The 18620-nt window shown below is 40.0% G+C and overlaps 2 protein-coding genes across 2 annotated transcripts; both read left to right on the top strand.

Annotated features, from left to right (window-relative positions):
• The first annotated feature begins 1844 nt into the window (after positions 1–1844).
• LOC115253469 (uncharacterized) lies at positions 1845–3020 on the top strand. Its single transcript, XM_029860042.2, has 2 exons — positions 1845–2590; positions 2651–3020. The coding sequence occupies exons 1-2, from the start codon at positions 2243–2245 to the stop codon at positions 3017–3019; spliced, it is 717 nt and encodes a 238-aa protein (XP_029715902.2). The 5' UTR covers positions 1845–2242; the 3' UTR covers position 3020.
• A 70-nt stretch (positions 3021–3090) lies between these two features.
• Positions 3091–3576, top strand: LOC109411852 (uncharacterized). Its single transcript, XM_062859168.1, has one exon. The coding sequence runs from the start codon at positions 3235–3237 to the stop codon at positions 3574–3576; it is 342 nt and encodes a 113-aa protein (XP_062715152.1). The 5' UTR covers positions 3091–3234.
• Positions 3577–18620: the final 15044 nt, after the last annotated feature.

Here is an 18620-nt window from a genome sequence, read left to right on the forward strand (position 1 = left end):
CTGGCTGCACGCGGTTGAAGAAGATCTGCTATCCCTACACGTTTAGGGAAACTGGAAGAACATCGCCAAAGACCAACGAAGATGGTGAGCTACTATACGCTCGATGTTGGAGTAAAGTTATTTTGTAGCCAAAACTGTATCAAGGTAAGTGTCCAGGCTCGAAATCCTAACTCCTTTTCTCTTTGAAACGTGAAAAAAGTGAGGTGATCGCTTCCCCAAGCACATACCATATATATAAAATCCCAGAATTGTCTGTCCTTCCGTCACGCTTTGAAATGTTTTATTGAAATGTTTCACAGAATGAAAGCTACAATAACCAAACACTGTAGCATTGTACCTATGTTGACTTGGTGCATTCCTGCATTGGTTTATCGTTGCATAGGTGCATCGTTGCATATGCACATCGTTGGATTGGTGAAACAGTGCATTGATGCATCATTCAATTGGTGCATCACTGTATTCGTGCATCATTGCATTGGTGCATATTTGAATTAGTCTATCGTTGCATTGGTGCATCGCTGCATTTGTCGTACATCAATGCATCGTAGGATTTTTAAAGCATTGTTTTGTTAAATCAATTCAGCAGTTTCTAGAATTTTCTTTCCATTCAGAACCCTACAACAGTCATTTACAGTCGAACGTGGATGCTTGGAAGTATACCTTCTGGCGCTTCCCGATGAGATGCCCAATGCTGTGAAATTTTTCACATAATGCATTGATGCAATAGCTTTCGTGGAATTTTTTAAAAAGTTTTCTTCTAGAAGATTCTGTGAATAAATATCATAGATATGAAATCCCAGAGTTGTCCGTTCTTCCTTCAAGTTGGAAATGTTTCGTTGAACTGTTTCACATAGCTATACGAGTATTATCTTTCCATTGTTCCGTCGTATATTGGTGCATTGTTGTATTTTTGCATTAGTGTATCGCTGCATTGTTTCATCTTTTCTTGGTGCATCTCTGCATTTTTGCATTTTTGCATTTGCAATCCTGTAGAAAGATCTAGACGTTTCTTTCATTCTAGGAATAAGAACCCTACAACAGTAATATACAAGCCAATGTTAGATATGTAATAGTATACCTTCTGGCGCTTTCCAAAGAGGTGCACCATACTGAGTGAAATATTTCATATATGCACAAGAAAGCTTCTAGAAAATTTCTTCTAGGAGATTCTAGGATTTTCTTGATTGTATAAAAAAACTATTTTTTAGGAACGTGGCTAGCCACGTTGGGTCTGCTAGTAATATAATATGTTTATTAGACAGTGAACATCCTAGAAGTAATGCCCAGTATAGTAAGATTGTGATATGTCAACAACATAGTTCTAATCAGAACGAACTAATCAAATTCATCAATTCCAATGCGTCATTCGCCAAATAACAGACACGGATTCGATTTCCCTCTGATCAGTCAAGCTGATTTGCTTCAAAAGAAATTGAGAAACTGTTGCTGAGGAAGACTACAAGTGGTAGTCGACATACGCATTTCTGTCAAAAGATGATTGGGTGGTTTACCACATCCAAAAGAGGTAGGGTATTGTACCATTTGGGCAGGTGTACCTATTTTGGGCACTTGTCGCTATAACTAAGTCAATTTCAAACCGATTGATTTGAATTTTTGTACAGAGTTAGGTACTGTACGTGCCTAACTCTGGACAAAATTTCAAATCAATCGGTTTGAAATTGACTTTGTTATAGCGGCAAGTGCCCAAAATAGGAACACCTGCCCAAATGGTACAAGACCCTATAGTCATAAAACCGATGGCTCTACAAGACTAACTAGTCGTCAGAATGTTACTTGGGATTAATATACATCTCTACGTGTAATTTGATTGTTTGATTGTTTTTGCTCCATGATGCAGAATGGAATTGTTTTCGCCTTCAAATATGCAATACCATGATCAGCAAAACAGACCAAAGAGAACTAGCGAGAAAATGAAACAAGTTAACTGCTCTGCGGGTTCAGATCAACAGACTCAACCAGCAGCAATGAGCTAAGAGTTACCATAATTTAGATAATGTTTCCTTCCTCGTAAACAATGAGTGGTCTCGACCAAATCACATCGTGGCGCAAATTGTTTATCCCTTAGCTCGGTCCAATAAAAAAATCCCGTAATGCTATTCAAGGTCGTTAATGTTTGCTGATCGCCCCGAAGGCAATCCGTTCTCACTTTCATTAGAAAGATCGTCGCGATCGGATTGGATTGTTTTGATCGTCTCAGCTTCAGATACTTACAAACAAAACGATGAAGTGGACCCGACCGGCAAAGGTTCCATTCCCTTCGGTGTGGCATCGATTTCAGGCGCGAGCTCCCTCGAGCAAACAGTTGGTGTGGTACACGGTGCAGGATCTACCGGAGGACCGTTTCGAGGATGCGATCCGTCACATGTGCGACTACTTTGCGCGGGATGAGCTGATGAACCAGGCCAAGGGCTTGGCTCGGGATTTGATCGCTATGGGCGATGTGGTGGCGCTGTGGAAAGCGATGCTTCCGGATCGACTGTCGTTGGTGTGCTTCCGGGAAGGATCGGATGAGATCGTGGGGGTTAACGTACTGGACGTGGCTTCTAAGTCGGACAAGGATGATGGCAGGGTAGGTGACTTGTGTGGGGACGGAAGCAGGTAGAAGGGAACTAACCTATCTATTTTGCAGTTCAACAGCGCAATCTTCCAGGCGATTTACGACACCATCGAGTACGTATCGCATCAGGCGAAGATCTTCGATCGGTACGGTGTAGATCACTATTTGAATGCGATGGGGCTTTCCGTGGATCCAAAATACCGAGGACGGGGTATTGCCACGGAAATTCTGCGGGCTAGGATCCCTCTCTGCCGAGCCGTTGGCCTCAAACTGAGCGCAACATGCTTCACTGGGCCAAGTTCGCAGACAGCGGCCACCCGGGTTGGCTTTCAAGAAGACTTTACCATAACCTACGGCGAGCTAGCACGTGTTAACCGCCGCTTCTGCTATCCGGGTATCGAAGAGAATTATTGCAAATATATGAGCTTGAGAGTTGATTGATTACACCTGGAAAGAGAGCGTTTTATTCGGCCGAACGCTTGGCGCAAGCGCGCCACTTCTGTAAACAAACGCATGCGCACGAAGCGAAGCTTCTTCCAAAAACGCTGCTCTGATTATGTCAGCAAGTTCTTATCTCTGAAGCGGTAGCGTGGTGTAATTGTGGTAGACATTGTCATCTCGGTCTCAGATAGCAGCCGGTCAGTTGGTGTTTGACAATGGGTTGGCAGAGACCTGCAGAGCCGACGATTCCTACCGTTTGGTACACTTTCCAGGCGCCGGATCCGGACAATGGCGACCAGTTGGTCACGTACCGGGTGGAAGATCTGACCGAGGATCGCTACGATGACATGATCCAGCACTACACGGACAACTTCGTGGACGATGAACCATTCTGTGAGAACAAGCAGATCTCCAAGGACGAACTGTCCCTGGCGGAGATCGTGGGGTTTTGGCGGTGGTGCTTCGAGAAACGGATGACGGTAGTTTGCTACAAGGAAGGTTCTTCATATGAGATTCTTCGAGGGATTTATTTGGGAATTCCTTCCGGGATTCACTGAGATATTTACTCAGAGATTTCTCTAGGAATTTCTATTGAAGCACCTCTAGGAGTTTATTCTTAGATTTCTTCAGCAATTCTCTCTAAGATTCTTCCAAGAGTACCTTCTGAAATGGCTGCAGCAGTTCCTTCTGAGTTTCGTCCAGGGTTCCTTTTAGAATACGTTAAGATTTTTCCTGCAGGACTTCCTGTATGAACTCCTGACTGAGTTTCTTCTCTGACTTCTCTAACAGAAAGAAGTTCTATATGAATTTTATAAGGAACTCATTGAAGAATACCATACGAAACTCTATGTGTAAGCGCGATGATTTTTCGGCAATAGCAGTCGGTTCTTTAAAGAACCGAAACGCCGGACGTAGGAGCAACAACTGTGTTTGCTCAGACTGCTATTGCCGAAAAATTATCTCGCTCATTGAAAGTTCCAGTCGTAAACGATAGTCATAACACTCTATGTGTAATTCCACAAGAAATTGCATAAGGTTTTCCATTAAAACATCTGAAAGTAAGAACTCTCTGAGTAGTTCCAGAAGGATCCACAGCAATTGCTGAAGGAACTTCTGGGAGTATTCCGGACGGAGTTCATGGAAGAATTCTGAAGAAATGCTGTAAGAAATTTCTGAATAAATTTTGGATAATTTCTGGATTGAGTTTTCGAAGGACTTCCAGAAAGATCCCAGAAAGAATTCCTGTAAAAATTCCAAACTGAACTTCTTAAGGAATTTCGCTAGGAGTTCCTAGAGCAATCTCAGAAGGAATTCTTTTGGGAGTTACAGAAGCAATTTTACGATTTCAGGAAGGAACTCTTGGAGGACGTTCAGATAGAGCTTTGGAGCTGTCCCAGAAGCAGAGTTTAAAATTTTCATTTTCAATGAGTGAAATTCATCGAGAATTTTGAAGATTCTCAACTGAGGGATCATTTTGGTGAATGAATTTTTTCACCTGTTCATTCATTTTTCTGTCACTGACAATTTTCACTGAGAAATAAACCTGGACCGTAACTCCCGATTATACGTCCAATTACCTCAAAGCTTGTGTATAGTAGTTAATTAGGATAATAATTATGTTCTCTATTTGTCCATTAGGTCGGATTGCGCGACAGAAATTGGACATTTTACGACGTGCCAAAAAATATTCGTGACAGAGAATTGAATGAAAAAAGAGAGGCATTCAGCTGACAATGAATGTGGCCAAACACGAATGAAAAAATGAGAATGTCAATCTTCAATTTCAATCTTCGAATTTTTTACTCTCTGCCCAGAAGGAACTCCTGGATGAATCTAAGAAGATACATTTGGCGGAATTACTGGAGGAACTCTTGGATGGGTCTTAGGAAGAGTTCTTGGAGGAAGCCTACAAGGAACTCCTGAAGGAGTTTTGAATAGAATTTCTGGAGGAAACCCGGATGGAATTTCTGGTGGAATTCCGAAAGAAACCACGGTTGGATGGAACTTTTGGTGGAATCTCAGAAAAAAACACTTGAGCAAACCCAAGGAACCCCAGGACGAGTCCTAGAAGGACCTTCTGGAGGAATCTCAACAGGAGTAATCTCTAAAGGTATCCTAAAATCATGGTTGAATGCCGGAAGAGTAAAACTCATGGAGGAATTCCAGGGGGAAATTTTGAGGGAATGTTCAACTTCGTGGTTGCGATACGAATGTATTTTTATTCAAGTCTAAGAAATCTATTGAGCCTTAATTCTAAGCTACATAATTGGTTTCACAGAGACAAATCGAGAGAATGAGAGAATCGGTAAATAGGAGGCGCATGGTAACATCGATATGCGTTAAAATTATATTGCAGTTGACAACCCGTCGATAAGTGAAATTCGGGAATCATTTAGCCTGGGAATATTGAGCATGGGAAAAGAGCATCGTTGGCGGTTGCAACATGGGCTATTGCACTTGGGTGTTCTTGCCCACGTTGCAAGACCTTGACGATGGGAATTATTGTTGCTGTGCCACATCTGTTGGCAATATGCAACTCAACTAATTTATGCACTACAGCTCCCTGAATAATCCCAGCAAAAACTCTTGGAGAAATCATGGAAGAAAGTTTTGGAGAAATAATGAAAGTATTCCAGTAAGAATTCCTGGACGATATCAGAAGGAACGGCTGGAGAAATCCTTTCGGGATTTTCGCTGGAATACCAACATTGATTCTACGCGCTTTCCTTAAGTTATTCCTCTTGGATTCCTTTAGCAATTCTCCAGAATTATATCAAGTGTTTCTCCGGAATTCTGTCGAGGATTTTCCCAGGTTTTTCATGGAGTTCCCTTGGGAATGCATCCCAGGATTCATTTATCGATTCCTCCCGGGATTCCTTATGGAATTTCTTCCGCAATTCCTCCAGGAATATCCCAAGTAACAATTTAAGTTTTGTTCGGCTCTACAAGAGATCTTCATGACCAATTTTATAAAACTTGCAATAAAACTGATTTATACATCAAAACCTCTTGATAACCTCTTTAAGAGTATCTTCCGGCTAAGTGGACAACTCTCGGAGAGGTTTTGCAAACTGCATTAAAAGTAGCAATAAAACTGTTTTAAAACCTAGCAGAGAAATTTCCCATTCTCGATTGTTGTTGTTTTTTTTCAACAAAAACTATGACAGCTCAAGATGCAGAGAAGCTTCTTCGATGGCACGCAAAGTTCAGGACGATACACCATTCGTAAGTAGAAGCGGTCATTTCAAAGTAATATTTTAGTTGTTATTGTGTTGGTTGGCTTATGCGCATTCAATTTTACCATGAATATTGGGGTTGCAGAATCATAAAATTAATGCGTTTCAAAAATAGTGAGTATTATCATCTTGGAATGGAATTAATCAATTTGTTTATTTAGTAAAACTATCTCGAATCACAAGAAAACTCAGCAGAGAGAGTTTATTTTTCGTGAGCATGTTATGGAAATGGTGGCAAACTATCAATTCATTGCTAATTTGAGCAAAATTAAGTATTTTCCATTCACGTTAGCTAATTCTTCAATATGGCGACAATCATAATCAGCGAAAATAAAACGAAAGCAAGTTTACTTTTATGATGACCGCAATAAACATAGAAATGTCGTAGTTCTGCTTTTCCACCAACAGATGTCGTTACTAATCGAACGGATCACCATCTGTTGAGAGTTTTAACAGTTTTATTGTGGTAATAATGATTGCCAGAAGGTTTACAAATCGAAAAATTTGGTTTACTCTTAAAATCTGTCTTTATGGTTATCTTCAAGTATGCTATAAAACATTTTATCAATGGTTTTCATGAAAGCAGTCATAAAACTGCGAGTTTTAATTATTGCTGTAATAAAACCCTAATAAAAATCAAACAAAACCAATCAGCAATGAAATTGTTACTTGGGATATTTCAGCACCCTTATGGATTCCTCCATAAGCCTAGTTAGCCAATTTGCCTAGTGGTTAAGGCTACGGATCACCAATCCGGAGACGGCAGGTTCGATTCCCGATCCGACAAGCTTATCATTGTGCTTGTCTCACAATATACAAATTCATGCAATGGCAGGCAAAGGAAGCCCTTCAATTAGTAACTGTGGAAGTGCTCTAAGAACACTCAGTTGAAGAGAGGCAGGCCAAGTCCCACTAGGGACGTACAGTCATAAAGACGAAGAAGAATGGATTCCTCTCAGGGTGCTCTCCGAATCCTTTCATTGATTCTTCCCAGGATTTCTCGAAGGACTTCTCCCAATTTTTTTCCAGGTTGTCTCACGGATTATTCCTAAGATTCTACCAAGGATTCCTTCAGGATTCTTCCTAGAATTTCTGGAGCGGACCTGGTGTGATGGTTAGAACACTTGACTATCACGCCGAGGACCTGGGATCGAATCCCACTCCCGACAAACTCGCCAAATGTGAGTTCTTCCTTCGGAAGGGAAGTAAAGCGTGGGTCCCGAGATAAACTAGCCTAGGGCTGAAAATCTCGTTAATACAGATAAAAAAAAAAATCTCCTCGGATTTCTTTAGGTTTTCCGTGTAAGCTTTCTTGTAGGCTTCCTTCAGGGGTTTCTTTACGGATTCCTTCAGAAATTATTTCAAGCATTACTTTGTTGAAACCTCCAGAGATTGTTTCTATGTTTTTCCCTGGATTTTCTTTAACCTTCCTTAGTCCCTAAAAAAAAGTTACAAATAAGACCCTGGGGTCATTTTGACCCCAAACTTTGAACGGCTCTCAAAAATCAGTGGCTGGACCGATTTTGATTTTCTTTGGCCCAAATGAAAGCCACACATGTCTAGTTTTCAAAACCCCCGGAGAGTTCCGGATTTGGTCACTGTGGCCACCGGGAACCTGCTTCAACTGAAAAATGCCGCTTTAGAGACCCTAACTGTGGCAAGCTATAACTTTGTAACCAAACAAGTAATCAGGACCGTTCAAGAATCGTTGGAAAGGTATTCACGTGGACTTTGATTAAAGACATTAATATTGACTAATTCTTAAGAACCGGTTCCGGAAATCCGGAACATCCGGAAAGTAATGTTTTTCACGAAAATGTGCTAGAAAGTACATTCATATTATTTACAGGATAGAAGTTTTTGCATCAAACTTCTTTAGGCCATAATACAATCTGTCGAGAACTATTTCTGTATGTTTCTGGTTATGTCCCGTCCTTCTGGAACCGGTTCCAGGGATCCCACAAGATGGCCAACGAGTTGATTGTAACGAAATTGAACGGTTTTCCGCGCTAAACACATCTGCGTTGGTTAACTCATGATGAAATCTCAATAATTTTACATGCTCCATATTGTTGTGATATGTAAAAATATTGTTGGACATTGTGGTCTTATGTGGCCACCGGAGTGACCACCGGAGAAACCCGTATTGAGGGACTTCCATGTTTTTGCAACAAAGATAGGCATTCGACGGCTCTAACTTCATGTTTTTTCATGGCCATGTGGCTTCTGGCATTAAATAGAAGAATTGACCATTCTGGTCTGTTTTGGCCACCGGAGTGACCACCGGAGAAACTCGTATTGAGGGAGTTTCATGTTTTTGCAACAAAGATAGGCATTCGAAGGCTCTAACTTCATGATTTTTCATGGACATGTTGCTTCTGGTATTAAAAAGAACAATTGAATATTCTGGTTCGCTTTGGCCACCGGAATGACCACCGGTGAAATCTGTATTGAGGGAGTGGAGTTTCATGTTTTTGCAACAAATATAGGCATTCGACGGCTCTAACTTCATGATTTTTCATGGCCATGTGGCTTCTGGCATTAAAAAGAAGAATTGACCATTTTGGTCCGTTTTGGCACTGGCTCGGTCCACGGAGACGGCGACGACGACGACGAAGTGATGATGAAGAATAAATTAACGACAGTTTGGTTTTTGGGAGACCACGCAAAGTAGTTGGAACGAAACGAGGATAATGATCGAGCATATGATGATGAGGATCAACAACGGGGCGCAAGAAATTTTTTAGGGGTTACCAATCGTGATGTTGTCAGAGGCGTAGCTGAATGTTCATCATACGTTATTTATTTATCGGCGCAAATATTGTGTATACGACAGTTGTGGAAATTTTACTATACTGTTGTTGAAAGCTTTATTGAATTAAGGCTCTGATTCATTTGACGGACTTTGTGGTTTGATGTTTAATGTTTCTGATTACTCCTGGGCACTGGGTTTTATCCCTGGCCCTGGCCAGTCTCTTTCAACCTATTTTATAACTTTGTATATACAGTCGAGACTCTTATAAGATCACTGGTCGGGGGGCGCAATAGGAATCCGCTTAATAGGAGACTAAGAGCTTATGGGTTTTCGGCCTTTTGGGGGTATGGCCTATTATCTCGGGTGTGTTAAGAGTTAGCGCAATACTTTCTTCGGCAAAGTTTTAGGGCTTGATAAGATCTACCATTTAGAACTTTGGTTCATAGGATTAGTTGGCAACTTGGCCGCTAGAGGTACCATCAACAGTTTGATGCTAAATTGCACTACAGAAACCATATCAGGTTGTCAAGCAAACGTTACAATATGCGACAGCTCAAGACCCTGATAATTTGGAAGGATAGTGTCTTCGGAAAAGTTGTTGGGTACGCCAATAACTTACTGACGATGAGTTGCGAAGTTTAAAGTTCCCCCACTGGGCGGCGCTAGTGAATATGCAAATTTTAGAAATTTCATAGCTCAGAATCCTGATAACTTACGAAGTTGGTGTCTTCGGCAAAGTTGATCAGTATGACATAAACTTACATAAAAATTAACACTTGTTTCGCAATTCTGCCACTAGGTGGCGCTAGTGAACATGCAAATTTTAGAAAACTTATAGCTCAGAATCCTGATAACTTAGAAGGTTGATGTCTTCGGAAAAGTTGAGCAGTATGACATAAACTTACATAACAAAAAACACATGTTTCAAAATTCTGACACTAGGTGGCGTTTACCGGTTTTTTTGTCTTTTTCCGACTTTTTTGTAATTTTTTGGCTTGGCAAAACTAATGTCGCTCCCCCCGATAACTTATTAAGTTGGTGTTTTTGGAAAAGTTAATCAGAATGACATAAACTTTCATAACAATAAACACTTGTTTCGCAATTCTGCCACTAGGCGGAGCTAGTGACCATGCAAGTTTTAGAAATCTCATAGCTCAGAATCCTAATAACTTAGGAAGATGGTGTCTTCGGCAAAGTTGATCAGTATGACATAGACTTGCACAAAATGGGACACTTGTGACAGATTTCTGCCTCTAGGTGGCACCAGTAAACACGCAAATTTTAAAAATCTCATAGCTCAGGGTTCTGCAATCTTGGGGAGACTGTATTCTTCATTATCTCATCAATTGGTTTGAAATTCTGCCCCTGGGCAGCATGCACATTTTATTAATTGTATAGGGGGATTAGGGGCATAATGGACACCCTAAGCAAACGGGTACGTTAGACCTGTATAACGAAGAAAAACTTAACATATTATCAGTTGGCTTACAACTTTTATTTGTTTCCTACGTATTTCAATCATTTATAGCAGGTAGAATGTCTTTATTGTGAAGAAATAACGATTTTTAAATCGTGTATTTTTTAGAGCTGGCAGGAAAGGTACGGGGCGAAATGGACACCCATCGGGGCATAATGGACACCCCTACATTTTTTATGCTAATTCTTTGATTACATCGATCAGTTAAGTCATATGCTTACGGAGATCAATGCCAGAGATATAATACTCCATCTTAGACGAATTTACATATCATCAAAGTTAATGAAACAAATTTTAGGCAAAAATAATCGGAATGATTTTTTCCAAACTCCCTAAAACGCCTAACAGTATGCAATGCTCGTACATCCATTCGTAATAGCCGGTGTTCATTTCGCCCCGAATCGACTACAACATTAAAATTGCTATTTTTAGTAAATTCCGATCAAAAATAAAATACTTCATCCATTGCTAAATCTCCGTATACATGTAGATAAGGTAACAAATCAATTGTTTTTATGGTGGACACACTCCAACACTCATAATACCTTATTTGCTGCTGCTACGAAATTATAAGAATTTCACCATATGAAAAACATATTTCAATTTCAACGATATTTTGGTTATTTTGGAGCAATATAAATGGTACTTTTGCAAAATAGCACCATGACTTGTTCCTTTACTCTTATGCATTAAAAGTTTAACATAAAAGTCAACGGTTTCGCCAAAAACAGGGGTGTCCATTTCGCCCCGGGTGTCCATTATACCCATCATTCCCCCTACCTTGATGTCAGTCGGACTCGAAAGGAATCCTCCGTGGAACTTTAAGAATATGCCAGTTGAAACTACTAGACGAATTAATTTTATTAAAAAAAATAAAGAATTGCGAAGTGTTCATAAAACTCACTAAATGGATAATATTTGTGACTGAATGCCTCGATTGCAGAACTTGATAATTCCCTAATTCAAGTGAAACATTGTTTGTCTTCCTCAAGAAAGCCCTTCTCCTACCAACTAAGACAACTTTTCATTCTGAAAAAGCTGACTTCACGTAAGTATAAGAAAATAGAGCCAGCAAGAAAGGAGAAAGCATATCAAGTACTAACAAATAATGTGGACATATCTAAAAAGATAATGAAAAGAAACGATTCTCGAACTAACCATATTACCATTGACAGTGCACTATCAGACTACAAGAATCGCAGTATATTTTAACATGAAATGCCTCTACTACAAAATAACCTTGTTGAACAATAAGAATAACAACTGAGCATAAAGATAATATGTCGCGTGTCGAAGCATGAAAATTAAGCCGTCGAAAGACTGCTTCTGGTGATAAATCTAGATAATATGAGCGTTTAAAAATAAACATAGGAGTTCCCTAGTATGTGTTTCTCCAGGTGGTCACTCCGATGGCCAAAGCAGACCAGAATAGTCAAAATAGTACACAATCATGAAGTTATAGCCGTCGAATGCCCATCTTTGTTGCAAAAACATGGAAGTCCCTCAATGCGATTTTTTCCGGTGGTCACTCCGGTGGCCAAAACGGACCAGAATTATCAATTCTTCTTTTTAATGCCAGAAGCCACATGGCCATGAAAAATCATGAAGTTAGAGCCGTCGAATGCCTATATTTGTTGCAAAAACATGGTCACTCCGGTGGCCAAAGCGAACCAGAATATTCAATTGTTCTTTTTTATACCAGAAGCAAAATGTCCATGAAAAACCATGAAGTTAGAGCCTTCGAATGCCTATCTTTGTTGCAAAAACATGAAACTCCCTCAATACGAGTTTCTCCGGTGGTCAGTCCGGTGACCAAAATAGGCCATTGTGGTCAATTCTTCTTTTCAATGCCAGAAGCCACATGGCCATGAAAAACCATGAAGTTAAAGCCGTCGAATGCCTATCTTTGTTGCAAAAACATGAAACTCCCTCAATACGGATTTCTCCGGTGGTCACTCCGGTAGCCAAAACAGACAAGAATGGTCAATTCTTCTATTTAATGCCAGAAGCCACATGGCCATGAAAAAACATGAAGTTAGAGCCGTCGAATGCCTATCTTTGTTGCAAAAACATGGAAGTCCCTCAATACGGGTTTATCCGGTGGCCACTCCGGTGGCCAAAATAGACTATTGTGGTCAATTCTTCTTTTCAATGCCAGAAGCCACATGGCCATGAAAAATCATGAAGTTAGAGCCGTCGAATGCCTACCTTTGTTGCAAAAACATGAAACTCCCTCAATACGGGTTTCTCCGGTGGTCACTCCGGTGGCCAAAACAGACCAGAATGGTTAATTCTTCTTTTCAATGCCAGAACCCACATGGCCATGAAAAATCATGAAGTTAGAACCGTCGAATGCCTATCTTTGTTGCAAAAACATGAAACTCCCTCAATACGGATTTCTCCGGTGGTCACTCCGGTGGCCGAAACAGACCAGAATGGTCAATTCTTCTATTTAATGCCAGAAGCCACATGGCCATGAAAAAACATGAAGTTAGAGCCGTCGAATGCCTATCTTTGTTGCAAAAACATGGAAGTCCCTCAATACGGGTTTCTCCGGTGGTCACTCCGGTGGCCACATAAGACCACAATGTCCAACAATATTTTTACATATCACAACAATACGGAGCATGTAAAATTATTGAGATTTTATCATGAGTTAACCAACGCAGATGTGTTTAGCGCGGAAAACCGTTCAATTTCGTTACAGTCAACTCGTTGGCCATCTTGTGGGATCCCTGGAACCGATTCCAGAAGGACGGGACATAACCAGAAACATACAGAAATAGTTCTCGACAGATTGTATTATGGCCTAAAGAAGTTTGATGCAAAAACTTCTATCCTGTAAATCAGGCCCGTGCACAGAAGTGGCGCAAAGGGAGGGGTTTTTCCCAATTTCGGCAAAAGGCGGAGGGGCGCCTAGTGTATGAAGCGTCGATAATGGGGAGGGTTTAACCCCCAAAACCCCCCCCCTTGTGCACGGGCTTGCTGTAAATAATATGAATGTGCTTTCTAGCACATTATCGTGAAAAACATTACTTTCCGGATGTTCCGGATTTCCGGAACCGGTTCTTAAGAATTAGTCAATATTAATGTCTTTAATCAAAGTCCACGTGAATACCTTTCCAACGATTCTTGAACGGTCCTGATTACTTGTTTGGTTGCAAAGTTATAGCTTGCCAAAGTTAGGGTCTCTAAAGCGGCATTTTTCAGTTGAAGCAGGTTCCCGGTTGCCACAGTGTCCAAATCCGGAACTCTCCGGGGGGTTTGAAAACTAGACATGTGTGGCTTTCATTTGGGCCAAAGAAAATCAAAATCGGCCCAGCCACTGATTTTTGAGAGCCGTTCAAAGTTTGGGGTCAAAATGACCCCAGGGTCTTATTTGTAACTTTTTTTATGGGAGCTCCCCTAGGGGTCGTCCAATGTTTTGGATGAATAGAAATGATAGTTTTCCACAAAAAAATAATTGTCTGAAAATTTCAGATTTCTAGGCCTTTCGAAACAAAAGCTATAGCGAATTGAAATTCGGAAAAGGTCAAAAAAGACCCCAAGACCTTACTAAGGTTAAGAAGTCCTCCTAAGATATATATTTAGGGATTCTTACTAGATTTTTTTTCCGGAATTTCTTTAGATGTTTCTTATGCGATTCCTTCCTTTATAGAATTCCCTTGGGATTTCTCCTGCACCTTTTTAGGAATTTATTTAGAGTTTTTTTTCTGGGATACCTTCATAGATTTTTCCAGGGATTTCTTTAGAAATTTCTCCTAGGATTCCGTTGAAGATTTCTCACTGGATACTTTTAGAGATTTTTTGGTTGATTTCTCCCGAGATTTCATTATGGATTCCTTCCTGCATTTTTTCAGTATTCTTTTTAAGAATTCTCTCCGGGATTCCTTTAGGGATATTTTCTGGTATTTCATCAGTAATTCCTTCATTGATGCCTCCCAGGAATCCTCTAGAGATTTCTCTCGGAATTCCCTTCAGGATTCTTAAAATTATGCTTATGCTTGCATCAGGGTTTTCTCCCGGTATTCCTCTAGGGATTTCTCTCCCCAAGTAAAATGTTGATGACCAATTAGTCTTGTAGAGGTTTTGACAGCCATCACAAAACCCATTACCGTTCATTTTGGTTTTATAATGGTTCTAAGAACCTCTTCTAGCCTATTTGATCTAAAAGTGTTTCTTGCGTTTGACTTCTCTTGTGATTTTTTTAAGGAATTCCATCAGCAATTCCTTCCAAGATTCTCTTATTGATTCTTCCGGGTTTTCTTTGGGGATTCCTTCTGAGATTTTTGTTTAGGAATTCTTTAGAGCCGTTATGTCACCTTTTGAGTATCTTGTAATCTTACGGAATGTAACAATGTTATCAAAGTTGTGCTTAAATAGAACTTGAGAAAAGTATCAGGAGTTGAGGACCTACACTGATGTTTTTTTTTTTGGAATTACATCATAGACTTCCAGTTTTTTTTTTTCGTAAAATCGTGTTTATCTCAATGAACTTGACTATTGTCAAGTCCAAATCGGTAGCAACAAAGTCAAAAAACTGAAAATTTTCTCATAGGAATCGCGGGGAACAGTGGCTCTATGGAGGTGATGACCCAAAAATTCGAGGGAAAAAATGCAATACGCTTTGTTGAGGCTCCTGCACACATCCAGCAATAGCCAACAATTCATCTGAAAATTTTATCAAAGGATTCACCCAGTAATTCCTCCACAAAATCGTCCAAGCATTCCATCAACAAATTCTTCAAATTTTATCGAGAATTCTTTAAAATTCCACCCTCTAAAGGCTTTTCCCTGATTTTTTTCAACAGTTCCTTTAAGAATTCCTCCACCTGAATTCTGCCAATGATTCCTCTCAGCAATTTGGGAGTTTCTCCAAGAAAGGATCATTTCAATCACTTTCAAGCATTTAAAAAATTCCTCTATGAGTTCTAACATGAAATTGTTTCTAAAATTCTATAAGGATTTTTTGCATATCCGAAATGAACTAGCCTAGGGTTAAAAATCTCGTTAATACAGACATAAAAAAAAATAGCATGGACTTATCCAGGACTTTGTCCTGAGGAATTCCTCATTTTTTTCTATACGGGTCATTCCACTTATTCTCAAAGATTATTCAGGGATATCTTTAAGAATATTTACAGAAATTTATTCAAGCAGTCGTGCAGATTTTTTTTTTTACAATTTTCTTGAAATACCACAAACGATATCAACAAAAAATTTTTGTAAGATCACTTTGACAATTTTCCAAAATATGAAAATCTTTCAGGAGTTCTTAAAGGATTATTTTATGAATGCCTATATAGGTTGCTATTAAGAATTAATTCTTCCAAAGTTTCCTTTAACCCCTTCGGGACGACTTTTTTCACCAACCTCGCCGCTGTAGAATGCGTCAGCGAGGTGCAAATTACCCAACCGTCCTGATCCTGAAAGGGTTAAGCAGTACTTCAAGAATTTTCTCAAAAATCCAATATTTCGTCTCATGATCCCTTCATAAGTTGCTCTTAGATTTTCTTCAGGTAGCATAAAATGCTGGGTTTCAAGTTTTCATCAAGAAATTCATACAAATGTTTTTCCAGGTTTTTTTTTTCAAAAGTTTTTTTTTTGTTTTTATTTATGTGTATTTTAACTGAACGCTAATTCTACACTTATGTTTTCTTTTTTTTAAGAAGCTTTCAAAGATTCCTCTATAGATTCTTCCAGCAAATCGTCCACAGATTTGGAATTCATCCAACGATTTGCACAGATTTCTCTAATAATATATCAAGGAGTTACGGTGTTACTCTAAAGAATTCTTAGTTTGCTTCAAGCAACTCAAGTTAAAATTCAAAAATATAAATACATTAAAAAAAATGCAAAAAAACTCTGCCAATGAATCTCGCAGACATACCTAGAAAAGTTTGTACATTAATTGACCCAGAGAAATTCATTCATGGTTTTTTTACAGAGGTTTATCCACGGTAAACACAATAATTCTCAAGTTATTTTACCATAAATTCCTTCGCAAGTTTTCCCAAATATATATTTCGACAAATGTTTTTTCTAAGAATTGCACCGGGAAATTTGTTGATTTCTCCAGAGACATCTTCCAAACTACGATCCAAGTATTCTTCTATGGATTCTTGAAGGAATTCCCCTAAGAGTTTTCTAAAAAAATCTTAATCAAAATCTTTAACGATTCCTCTCGGAATTATCTTATGGATGCCTCTAAAGATTTTCCCTCATACGCGCACTTCTATTATGGTCCACTGCACGAGCTTATGCTGGCCTGCTTACTCTCACACGAATTTTGACGTTTGAGCCATAGATTTAATTCCAAGATGTAAAAGTAAGGAACAAATTCCGTTCAATTCATGACGCCATTCGCTCCCCCAGTAAATTCGCCCGTTCCTGTTTTCACTCGAAGCGGCGCTTTCACTTGTGAATTCGCTTCATGTTCTTGCCCATTCATCATAGCAAACAAGTAAATTCGGCAATCCCGTTACCATGGTCAAAGCATTCTTGTTTATTTATTTCATATCTGAAAAAATTGACACGAAAACCGTCTGCTTCGGCGTCCACGGAAAAGCATCTGGCTGTAGCTCTCAGAGCGATCAAGGAATTGCCTTTCATCCGGTTCCTACATGAAGTGACCCCCACTTGCGTCATCGAAAGACCTAGGGCCACTTTATTGGTCATTTATCAATAAAAGCGCACTCCCAAGCGCACTCCCTTCAAAGTCATTCTTGCCTTATCGTTCCCGAGTCCCGGTCAATTCTATCGAAGCTAAAGATGCACATCTCACTTGTGCAACAGCACAGACTGGTCCAGTGTAAATTATTAAAATGAAATGAATAAACAAAGTATTTTCCAACAAGGGTCCACCCACACCTTTGACTTAGGCACTACTTCTCCCTCGTCCGAAAACGTCCAGTGGCCGCATTCCGGCGCACAATTTCTTGGAAGAGAAGAAATTTTCTTCCATTACTCACCAGCAAAAAAAATCGTCTCTTCGAAGAAAAAGTGCGCCGAAATTCGCCTACAGGAAACCCAAAAAATCAAAAAGGATTCTGGGAGAATGGAGAATCGAGGTTTTTTGAGCCCATCCCGAAAGCTACAGTTGATTTGATCTGCAGCATGGTGGCTACGCACCTTGGCACGTAGGTAGAGAGGATAGGGTCCCGGTGTGAAATTCACTGGGTTTGCAGTTGAATCGATTTTCCATCGGAAAAAATCCCTTCGTATCAGCAAAGCCGACGTTTCTGCGTTGTACCTGGCTCTCCTATGGAAATCTGCTGTGTTAAACGTCCTTAGGGACCGTGTGCCTTTCAATGGCAAAGTGAACCCTTCTGAGGATAATCCTCTAGCATATCCATGAGGTTAACTGAATAAACCAACATAATAAGGTTTTATATTAAGTATTATTTTTAAACTCAATTGGTTTCCGCTAATGGATTACTGCACGAATTTATTCTGGCCTGCTTACTCTCACACGAAATTTGACGTTTGAGCGGTGTCTGCACCTCTCAAACGTCAAATTTTCTGTGAGAGTAAGCAGGCCAGCATAAATTTGTGCAGTGGACCATTGTGCTCACTTGTTGTCGACAAAATTTGAAATGAGTAGACGAAAACACGGTTGACAGTTAGCAGCGTCAAAAGCGCCGCCTCCTAGGCTTCATTCAAAAACGATGTACTGGGGGATTGGGGTCGTTGAAATTTGACGAAACTGGCGTCACGGGCGAATTGCCAGTTGCATATTGATTGTTGTTTGAGCGGTGTCGGCACCGCTCAAACGTTAAATCTGCGGTGAGAGTATTGCGGCGCTCAATAAATCCACATTGGACGGCGGCGATATCAAAATCGAACATATATTGTCACCCACCCAGCAGCATCGCAGCAGCCTTCAGGCCGTTCATATCAAAACAAAAGTTATCACAATGGCAGCTCGGATGGCCATATTTCGGCTATTTTACCACCGCTTGTTTTCATATTCATTTCATCGGCTTTGTAATAATCTGGATGATAGTGATGCAAGAAGACAAACGCGTTTCGCGGATTTATCACAATAAGCAGGCCAGCATAAATTCGAGCAGAGGAAATCCACCCTAGTAAATAATTACTGTGCAAAGCCAAGTTGGCCCTGATTTCATTCAC

Source organism: Aedes albopictus, chromosome 1 (genome assembly GCF_035046485.1).
Source record: "Aedes albopictus strain Foshan chromosome 1, AalbF5, whole genome shotgun sequence".
Taxonomy (NCBI): domain Eukaryota; kingdom Metazoa; phylum Arthropoda; class Insecta; order Diptera; family Culicidae; genus Aedes; species Aedes albopictus.

Excerpts from the sequence above, each read along its gene's own strand:
- LOC115253469 (XM_029860042.2), top strand. The coding sequence starts at position 2,243 with ATGAAGTGGACCCGACCGGCAAAGGTTCCATTCCCTTCGGTGTGGCAT. Across the intron at positions 2,591-2,650 it reads CGGACAAGGATGATGGCAGG|TTCAACAGCGCAATCTTCCA; the intron begins GTAGGTGACTTG and ends TCTATTTTGCAG.
- LOC109411852 (XM_062859168.1), top strand. The coding sequence starts at position 3,235 with ATGGGTTGGCAGAGACCTGCAGAGCCGACGATTCCTACCGTTTGGTAC.